The 10,648-nt window shown below is 46.1% G+C and overlaps 1 protein-coding gene across 1 annotated transcript in view; it reads left to right on the plus strand.

Annotated features, from left to right (window-relative positions):
- The window catches only part of ARHGEF33 (Rho guanine nucleotide exchange factor 33), a 93,024-nt gene extending 82,597 nt beyond the window's left edge, over nt 1-10,427 (plus strand). The window contains exons 18-19 of the mRNA XM_045287031.1: nt 3,132-3,271; nt 9,976-10,427. Coding sequence (XP_045142966.1) covers nt 3,132-3,271; nt 9,976-10,105 — 270 coding nt within the window. The 3' untranslated portion in view covers nt 10,106-10,427. The remainder of the gene's footprint in view (nt 1-3,131; nt 3,272-9,975) is intronic.
- Nucleotides 10,428-10,648: the final 221 nt, after the last annotated feature.

A 10,648-nucleotide genomic window follows, 5' to 3' on the forward strand; every position in this document is an offset into this window, starting at 1 on the left:
GGTGGTCTACCAATTGCTCCTTGGGAGAAAGACCTCGGGCCCCCTAGATAGGTCAGGAGGTCTGAATTTGGTTTCAAAATCTTCCCAGAAGTTAGCTAGGTGGAGAGCGAGCTAGGGAAGCATGAAGAAAGGCCCACGGACATCAAACAACAGGGTGATGTTTTTTCTTCCAGTGGGCTGAAAATTAAAGCCAGAAGGGAACCCAAGACCCCAGGGACCTCAGCTAGAGGCACATGAAGGGACTGATGATGAAGTGCCTCGGGACTTAATGATCTCTGAACCCCAGGAATACAAGTTAACTACAGAGGACATGCTGCTGGTGACAGCTAACATTGCTGAGGGCCCCAGGGTTTCAGGCCCCTCCTGGCTCTGGTTTTCAAGCCTATGCCTTGAAATAACATTCTAGTACACAGAAATTCTCAGACAAATCCATCTTAAGTATAAGTCAGCCTTTAAAAGGTTATTCACAAGGGCAGTAGAAAGGAGGTGAAGTGGCAATTCAACTGACTTGGGATGGGCAGAAGATAGAGGAAACCCTGTCACTTAGGATAGATTATCTGTGCTACCAACCAGGTGCTTTTTCTTTCCTTGTTGAGATGTGGAAAATTTGGGGCTCAACAATTGCCAGGCAAAAATCATTAACCAGAAATAACAAGTAATATAAAAACCCAATAACTCCTTGCCATCAAGTCAGTTCTGACTCATAGCGACCCTACAGGACAGAATGGAATTGCTCCTGTGGGTTCCCGAGACTAACTCATTACAGGAGTAGAAAGTCTCATCTTTCTTCTGAAGAGTGGTTTCAGGCTGCTGACCTTGCAGTGAGCAGCCCACTGCATAAAGACTGAAAGAAGAGATTGACACTGTGGCTGCAACAGTGGGCTCAAACTTGACAATGGTGAGGATGGCGCAGGCCTGGGCGGTGTTTCGTTCTGTTGTACATGGGGTTGCTATGAGTTGGACAAACTTGACAGGACATAACAACCTATCAAACGATGAAGGATATGTGTGTGGCTATTGATCATCTATACGAAGTAATAAAAAATATGTTAGGAACTGCTCACACCGTGAGTTAGGTGTTGGACTGCTTTTCAGAGGAAGAAAGGCGAGACTGCTTTTGTACAGATTTGCAGTCTCAGACCCTATCTCTGTCAATCACCTATTAGTGAATTTTTTCAAACTTGCTAACAAAGTTCACATTGCTCATTTCTGCTTTTGGGAAAGTTTTTTCTTTCTCAAAAAATATCTTGGAAGCAGTTCATTCTGGTCTGGCCCCCTGCTGAGAATTTGCCTTTCCACACCAGAGAGATTGAGATAGAATCTTCATTTTACAAGGTCTATTAAAACTCACCTGCGAGACTTGATTAAAGTGTAGGTTCTGCTTTGGTGTATCTGTGTGGAAATGCAAATCCTCATCAGAGGATTGGAGCAGAATGGACTGATTGAAAACCCTACTCACAGGGTTGGGAGTCCTAGAGAGGTGACAGGCGGGGTACTGGTGGGCAGTGGCTGTGTATGAATGTGTGTGCGTGGGCGCTGGACTGGTGGTGGTGGGTGGGATGGGAGTTACAGCTGCAAAAGATGAACCTTTCCAAAGCCCTCCCTTGAAGATATCAGCTCTTCCCTGCCAGATATGCGAAGCACAGACTGTTCCAACACTCCTCTGCCCAGTGGTGCCAGTTGAGGCACCTTTATGATTTTCTGGTGTTTCCTGTCTTTGTCAAGAACAAGGGGGGGGGCTTCCAAAAGTTCCTGAGAAAATGGAATTCTCTTTTCATTCCATTTTAAATTATTAACTCTTAATAGTTACAGAGTTGTATAAGTATATATTTTAACATTTCCTCTTTGGGATAATTATGGAAGGATATACTCCTAACAGTTATGTAATTATATAAAGATAATCTTTTAAGAATGATCTAATTTCATAATTATCTCTTAATTCCATTTTCCACCAACTTTTTGATGTCACGCACCACCACCTCTCCTGTACTTGAGTGGAAAGAACACCTCAGAATATGTCCAGGAACTCTGGATTCTGCTCTGGACTGTGCTGCCAAATAGCAATGTCCTTTTGGACAGTCCCTTGAGCTGCTTGTGTCTCCAGTTTTCTCATCTGTAAAGAGAAGACACTATCCGTATACACCTCACCGACTGTAGACGCAGGACTGCTGTGAGGATGCCAGTGAGATCTCAGGCCCAATGAGATACCGTTTCTGAATAGGCTTTGAACCATGAGACCCTGTACAAATGCAAGATGTGATCAAGAGCATGATTCCACAGCAAGATTTTCCTTAAGTCATTAATAGGGTTAGTCCCAAAATATTCCTTCAAATCCTGCTTTTCAAACTGCAGTCCTAGGGCCCACCGCCAGGGCATCCTCTGGGAGCTGATTAGTAATGCAGCCACCTAAAGCTAAACATGTTGTCCCCATGTGTTATGCATGCCTATCTAGCTTATGTGCATTATAAATACATGTACACATCTGTTTTAGCTATCATATGCTAACACTTAAAAATAAACTAAAGAATTCACAAAAGATAGGGTCTTGTTTTTCACACATTTTTACTTTCAAATCCAAATACTAGGAATAAAGAATTGTAAAAACCATAGTAAAGGTATATTTGCAGGCTAGAAATACTGACATTATTTCTAGATGGTTTTGACCTCTCAGAAACTCCTTTCTTCACTTGTGCCTCAAAATGGAGCGCTTGGAACACGATTTTAAAGCTAGTGTCACAATCAAGCAAGGCTCTTGTTTTTACAGAAAGGTAAATGAACCCCAGGCATCAAGGCAACAACTACAGGTTTTCCCTCCCGACATTGTTAGTGCCAGGATTTAGTTTCTGCACTCTTTAAACATTAGTTTACTGCTTATTTCTGGCTCTTTTGTTATGTCATATATAACTCGAGACCATTTGCTTCAATACATAGAAAACACTTCTGTGTTCACTGAGCCAAACATTCCCTCTTGCTTTCAACCACTGATTTCCTCCTTAGTCTAGGTTTGCTATAGTTGGGGGTTGGGATGCTGAGGGCAAGAAAGGACAGTGACAGCTCCAAAGTGACCCTGCAGTCAGGACAGATACTTTCTCTGGAAAAGAGTCCAAACCACCCCTCTTTTGTGTTTTCAGGAGATGCATTTAGAAGACACCACCAGATTCTGTCCCAAGGAAGAGCGAGAAAGTGAACAGACATCTTTCAGCGATCAAAACCCCAGGCAAGACCAGAAAGGGGGCTTTCGCAGCTCCTTCCGCAAGCTCTTTAAAAAGAAGTGAGTAGTCTTTAGACAAGACAGCATTGTAACTCATTTCCTTGGAACTTTTAAAAAAAATGATGTCTCAGGTAGCCTGGTCTCACACAACTGCTTCAAGCTCAGTGCCTGACCCAGCAGTCACGATTCCCGCTGAGTGACGATGTTTCCCCAGGTAGCCTCCCAGAGTAGAAGTAGGCTCACCCCCTTCCCCTGCTTCCTCTGTCTTTTAGCCCTCCCATCCTTTCCCGCAAAGTCCAGTATCTGGAGAGGACTGAGCAGAGGTGCCCAGGGAAATGAGCTGGAGACAATCAGATTCCTTTTAGATTGGGAGGGTGGTAAGGGGTGCTCCCCTGACCCTACACACACTCCTCTCTGTGGGAGGATTTTCCAAGGGCATCTCAGCACTTGTGCTTGTATGGATCTCTAGTGGTCCTGGATGCTAGTTCATATATATATGGGCACTTCTACAAATGTTTTTCTTAATGGATGGCTTGGGCTCTAGTTATAAATCTCTTCAATGCTGTTTTCATACTTGGATGAGAAGCAAAAGGCAAGGCAGTGTCCCTCTGTGGTCTCTGAAGACTCTGAACCCTCTTTGTCTTATGCCACATCACCCACCAGACATTTTGATCAGCACTTAGCTGAACCATCTTACCACCCAGAGTATGTCGGAGTGAGCTGGGCATTAACCTTGAGCCGTAGAGGGATCCCCCAGCCAGCCCTGCCCGATGCTGCTATTGCTGGCCTTGCTGGCTCCAGGCCTCCCTCCCTGCCTCTCCTGGAGAGATTTTCCCCTGGTACTTAGTTGCTGTTGGCAGAGGAGGCTCTTACCATCCATTTTGCCCAGCAAGTCTTCCTATTTTCATGCACGGAAAAGGTAAACAAAGCCCATAGATGCCCCATTACTCAGGAGCTGATGAACAACTTCTTAAAGGTAGAAGTCACTGGTTGATTTAGATAATGGTCTTGATGGCAGAGTTGGGAGTAGGAGGAACACGTGTGGAATGAGGACTTTTTTTTCTTCTTTCTCAGTGGTTTCTAGAGTTCTCCTCCCCTCGGGAACTCGGTTCTGAGATGAGTGCGTTTCTGATTATTGGCCCCTAGCTGTTGCTGGTGACGGTGGATTGAGCAGGTGTGAAGGGATAAAGGAGAGCAAAAGTCCTGCAATTAGCCACAGCCTTACTCTGCCAAGTCCCCTTTCCCAGTTGCTAAAGCAGCCCACAGGGTGGGTCTTCACACCACGCTCTTTATTCAAGGGCTGAGGTAGGATCAGAGACTTGGATCTTTTCTGGCCAGTGCCCACCTCTGATGAGTTTGCCCGAGGCGGGGGCCTAGCAGCAACTCTCTGGTGCAAGTGTGGAATATAGGTTCCTAAGTCCTTGTAAGAACTTAGAACTCCCATGGTTACTGGTGGATCCTGTCTTTTATTTTTTTCTCTTAAACACGACTGCTAAGTTGCCAACACAAAAAAGCCATTCACAATCACGGGGTGCTGGGCGTTGGAAAGCAATGAGCGATGGAACCGCCGTTGGTTCCTTCATGAATTCCCATTTACCTGAGAGATCTGGAGATGCTCAGCCACTTGCTTCCACAAGGCAGAGGCGATAGACTGGAGCAGGGGCAAAGGAAGAACTCGCTACCAATTTAGCTGCCTGGACCTGGAGTTGGTTGCTTCTGTAGGGAAGGGGTTTTCTCTATCTGAGCAGAAGCTAGATGAGCCTAGTCTTGGATGCACTGGAAAGGATTCTCACTAGATGGGAGCTCACTCAATATCCAGGATCAATTCTAGTATTGAGATTAGATTTATCTCTAGTTTGACTTTGTTGCAAATCAGTCTGAGTCATCACATCTATTTTTTACCACCTGAAACCAAAAATTAATATGGGCCTTGGGAGCAGTAATTTAAAAATCTCCACCATGTGGAAGACCAGGATATTTCGATAGCCTTGAGCTCCACAAAGTCACGCTGGTTAATTGCTGTCACTCTTTTTCTTGCTTTTTGGCTGCTTTTTCGATACAGGGCCAAATGGATCCCCTTAGCTCATGTGTTTTTCCTCACAGACGAGTCCCTCTCTTGCACCTTCATCAGTAATAGTGCTGCCACCAATACTGGTCCTGTCCTTTGTATTTGAGTCTGAAGAGTTATCTGATTGGAAGCAAAGGTGGTGCGGATAACTGCTTCCCCTAGAGGGCTTTCCAAGTTTTGTTGGTCTGGCCTAGGGCATGGGAACCATCAGGTGATGTCTGCTGGTGGCCTGTTGTTCTGGATGCCACGCTGGGTACTTTGGGGAATTGCCACAGGAAGAAACTTGAGTAGCGTCTGATTATTTCACCTGAGGACTCTGGCAGGTACACCATTGTGCTAAGGTAGCGAGCAAGGGCAAGGGAGGCTCAAGTTAAGCACAGGAAGCCCAGTGGCTTCACTCAGATGAACACACCGTTCTCCTCATTGATTCAGCATCCTTTCTTAGCTGCATGCTCTTATGTGAGGCGCTCATGTAGGGATCATGGGTGGACAGGGTGCATCCCGTGACATAGGCACCTGCGGTTTGAAGTTGGGCATGTGGACAAGTACAGGGAGGCACCAGAAAGAGGCAATCAACCTATCCTCCTCCTGGGTGCTGAGAGGTCAGGCTAGCAGCGAGCCCTGGGACTCAGTTTAGTGGCTCATGCCGAGGCCTAGCCCCACACCAGATCTTGGCCTCAGGCCCATTGGGTGCTGGGAGAGCTGCCTGTGCTGCCAAGTCTCGGGCTCTCTGCCTGCCTCCCCGATGGCCCTTTGGTGACTCATTCCTGTCTACACTGACACACTTTTTGTATCCATAGGGGCTTGTTTGGCTGGTGGCCCCACACACCCAGAATGCTGCTTCGGGATGAAGCTAGGCATGGAGCCAGACGCAACAGAAAGGCCGAGAAAGGGTTCTCTTCCCTCTGAGGCTGGGAGGGCCGAATGCTCAGACCCACGAGGAGTCAAAAGGGAGAGTCAACTTGACATCATAAAACTAAACCTTGAAACACGCCCAGGATATGTGGAGGGGAAAGGATGCCACTCTGATTGTTTCCAGCTCAGTCACATTTGCCCTGGTTAGATGCCAGGTCACATGTCCCTGAAAGCTGCCCAGAAGTGATCAGAAGGAAGAGGACGTGTCTTACAGTGTGAAAATGTTAAGGGTCTTTAAGGAGGAGTCTCAGAAGCCAGGAGCTAGATGAATGTGCTAGGCCGATGCTGGGCTCCATCCTTATCTGCCTGCTTTGGAACAGCACGGAAGGCAAAAGGCAAACGATCCCACTTAGCAGGATCTAGATGAAAGCTGTCCAAGGCTTAATCCTAGACGACCCTGAAGTCTTAGGCAAAAGCGACTTCATCTTTATATACAAATCTCCCACTGAGGTTCCTGAGTATTCTTAGGGGTGGGGCATGGGGCGAGAGGATTGTGTAGACAGTTTTAGGGGGAGGGAATAGAGCTGTTTCTCATTCTCATTTGCGGGGAGGAGTGGAAAATCAAGTATCTGGCTCCCTGATGATTAGTCCCATTTCCTTGCCCATCCTCCACTTCCTCAGCACTTCTTACTTGCACATCTCAGAGCATCCCATCCGGTCACCACGCTCTCTTTCTGCCATCACATCAAAATAGCATTAGGTTTGTAATCACACACACACACACACACACACACACACACACAAAATAGCATTTGCTTTGTAATCACCCACACATATGCACATGCGCATGCGCGCACGCCCAGGATCATTCAATGTCAGTGAATTCTCTTCTGGTGTTGTAGCAGTTATTTTTGCATATGCTCAACTTTGGCCATAGAACAGACTACATACTAGAAACCAGGGCTGCTAAAAAATCCATTGATAATTTTATCCACCCCTCCCTCTCTGTCTCCTTACAACCCAGCTGAAGTTCCTCAACCCATTCTTCCCCACTTCGGGTGCTCTCTCATTTCTCCTTTCATTGCTGCATCTAGCTTTAAAATGGAAAGGGGGTGGTTGAAGGGATACATAGTTTAGATTATTTATCCCTGATTCCCAGTGTTTCTCAGTGGCTCATTTCAAGTCAACCAATAAGGATCTATATATCTGTTTAGTACCCAGATTCTGTTCAGTGAAAGAAATAGTTCCAACCAGTCCGAGGCCAACAGTGCAAATTGCAAGGGCAACGTGGCACGTAGCGACCATCTATAGCACTCAGCCAATGGGAACCAGGGGAAGGCTCCCTTGTGACCTGTTGAGCAGGGCTGACTGATTTGACTGGTGGCCCTGCTTGCTGCTGCTCCATGTGCAGGTCTCCTAAAGACCTCAGGTAGAGCAGTCTTTCCAGAGGAGCAGCCCTCCTTGGCTGGCCTCCCCGTGTACTATTTTCTCTGTCCCTGTCAACGGAATGGCAGCAGTTAGAAAAATGACTCTTTCCACCAAAAGCTGGGATGACTTCCTGTCAGAGCTTAGTGGCGGCCATGGTACCTTTGCCCCGCCTGCCCCTTCAGTGTGCTCAGTCAGAATGGCCCCCCAACGCTCAAAAGCCCTCTCCTGCTTAAAAGAGAAAGAAAAGAAAAGCCAGCCCACTGGCCCTTCCTCCTAGCTTGCACAGCACATTTCCCCGTTAGGTAGGTGTATGTTCTGAGCCTTCACCACCACACCTTGGGAAGAGTCCATGTGTTCGGGTGGTCTTATCTTATGTAAGCACCACGCTGAGGTCAGTTCACGTGCTCTTTAACGAGGAGGAAAATGAAGAATGCTAGATTCCGAAAGACCGGCAGTCGTGCCTGTAGACACTAACAGCTCCCGTACAGAACTGCAGAGAAATTCAGACCCCTGGAGTCACAGAGAGGGTGCAGTTGGTGAGAAGAGCAGTTCAAAAGAGAAATAAATGAATAACAAAGCTGGGTTTGCAGACCTGAAAAACTAGACAGGGCGATTTTGGCATCTGTTTCAGAAATGGGAACGCAACTGGTGAAGATTTCTGTGGTCCTTGGGGCTGGTGGTGACATCAAAGCTTTCCCATTCCCAGGTAAACACTGAACAGCTGCATGTTGGAACGGCCAAAGTGTGCCATGTTGGGTTTTAGAGAGCTCATGTAGCTAAGAGGGGAAACCTGAGGTGAAAATTGGAAGTTTTGAACTAATGACTTTTGATGAGAAACTGTTATGTGGGGAAAACAATTCTGAAGAGTCAGAAGCCAGATTAAAATCCCGCTCCCCATTACCCACTCCCTATACCAGAGGCTTTCCTAGTCTTGCAGAGCGTGAACTGGTCAGGCATGTCTATCATTGTAACACTTGGGGCCCAGCTGGACTAATCTGGGATGATTTGAACTGGACATAGGTGGGAGTCTTAGGGAAGGGCAGTTGGAGGCTGTTTCAGGGAGAGTTTAGGTTGGAGGGTGGCTCTGAGAAGGAAGAGGACTTTCAGCCCACCTAGGTGTCCGCTTAGGTGGAACCAGTGGATGGGGACTCAGCCAAAGTTGGGTGGAGACCGAGAAGTTTTCCCTTTCTTCCTTGGCGTCTAGTGAGAGAATGCTCCCTACCGACTGGACAGAGAAAGCAGATGCACAGCTCTGGTTTGATCTGAGACATCAAAGCAAAATCTGAAAGCACCTAGTCAGTCATCAGGTTGCCCAGCACCAGGGTTCTTCGTGTGGCTCCTACCGCTTTTCCTTGAATACTTAAAAGAGATGTTTGAATTCTTCCCATTTAGTTCCATAACTGATAGTCATAATCAACTTTATTTAAAAACAACCCTTGGAGGGAAAGACCCGAGAGACCATTATCCTCCTTTTGTGGATGGAAAGGCATCAGGATGGGGGGAACCCATCGGTTGTGTAGGAGCGTTGGATAGAGGACGTCTTTGTCTAGCATCACTTGCGTAAATACATCTGTGAGGTTTTTTGCTCTTGAGTCGCAGTCACTGGACTGACGACCCATTCCAGCCTCGAGTCTAAGCCAGCCACCCGGCCCCAGCCCAGTTTGTCAGAGGTAATCTGCAGAAAGCCTCCTCCCTGCAGGGACTTCTGACATGAACAAACTGGAGCAAGTGCAGAGCTGGAGTGGATGACCCACCTGGCTTAACCACGCTAATGGAAGAATGCACCTGGGACTGGGCGATCAGTTGGACGGAGGATTTGTGTTGTTAACACTTGAGTGGGCCTAGTCTCCTTTGCGGCGACTTGAGATTGTGGTACTTAATCTGACGACTGTACTAATTTCTGCATCTTAAAAAATGTAGTGCATATGCGTGGTTGGCTTCAATAAATCTTTCATTTAAACACGAAAACCAACAAAAGCAAGAGTTTGTAATGTAACACCCAAATTCAGTAATGACCTTTACAACCTTGGCTGAGAACAATGGATTCCATCCATTTTAATTTAAGGACCATGGTATTTGTGGAGTAGTGACTTGGTTGAATTCAAAATAGGTTGTTGGGTTTTGGGGGGTATTTTTTCCCCTTAGTTTCTGAATCTTATCCTCCTTTACAGAGTCATTACACAATATGGACCAGACAGAATTGTTCCCATAAAGCTTTAGGAAGTTATTCTCTTTTTGTTTGCTGCAAACCTCAGATCCACATGTCCTGAGCTATGATATCCAGGGGTAGAAAAAATGATTCCAGGTCTAGGAGGCAACTGTTTTACAAATGCAAACAATTTGGATAGATAAAATACTTGAAAACAATGAAAACCAAATCAACCTGTACTTTATCTGTGTGCTGAGATTTTAGGTCCAGTGGATCAGAATACAGGGAAAAAACTAATGAAAGCCCCTCAATGGATCCTTCACCCACCAAACAAGATTTCTTCAGAAACCGACTTGCTCTTGCAAATGACCTTGACCAAGGAACAGCTGTGTAAAAACATACTTAAAGTGTTGTCAAGTGGTAAGATGAGGACACAAAGCTTGTATACAACTGTGCAGGAATATATATATATATCAATGTATAAATAAATCCCTGAGGAGAACTAATATAAACATTTACATATGAAACTAATTCAACAGACAAGATGTTGAAGAGATGAAGATTTGTTAGTCTTTGATTAAGAGCCGGCTTTTTGAACTTCAACGTGTGGGGAAAGGGAAATGAAGACTAACAGAGCAATTAGACAACCACAGTGAATCTGGAGGAAAATAAACGTTTGTAAGAACAAAATCTTCCACCTCGAAGTCTTTCCCCTAGCAGAACACTGAGCATGTTTGTGTTTAGGATGGATGTGAATTTTACACTTTCGAAGGCTTTAAGCTTCTGAGTGCTTCTCCGTGTTCTTAGCTTCACATCTGCTATATTAGGGGCCACTTCTGTCCCGCCACCTGTCTCCCAAGAGCCCCAGGGCAATACCTAACTTCCCTTCAGGGGAAGGACCTGAGAATAGAACTGTGTCTTACATGTGGCAAATCTG

This window comes from Echinops telfairi, unplaced genomic scaffold, assembly GCF_000313985.2.
Source record: "Echinops telfairi isolate 266 unplaced genomic scaffold, ASM31398v2 ScPeMD7_10;HRSCAF=50, whole genome shotgun sequence".
NCBI classification, from domain to species: Eukaryota; Metazoa; Chordata; class Mammalia; order Afrosoricida; family Tenrecidae; genus Echinops; species Echinops telfairi.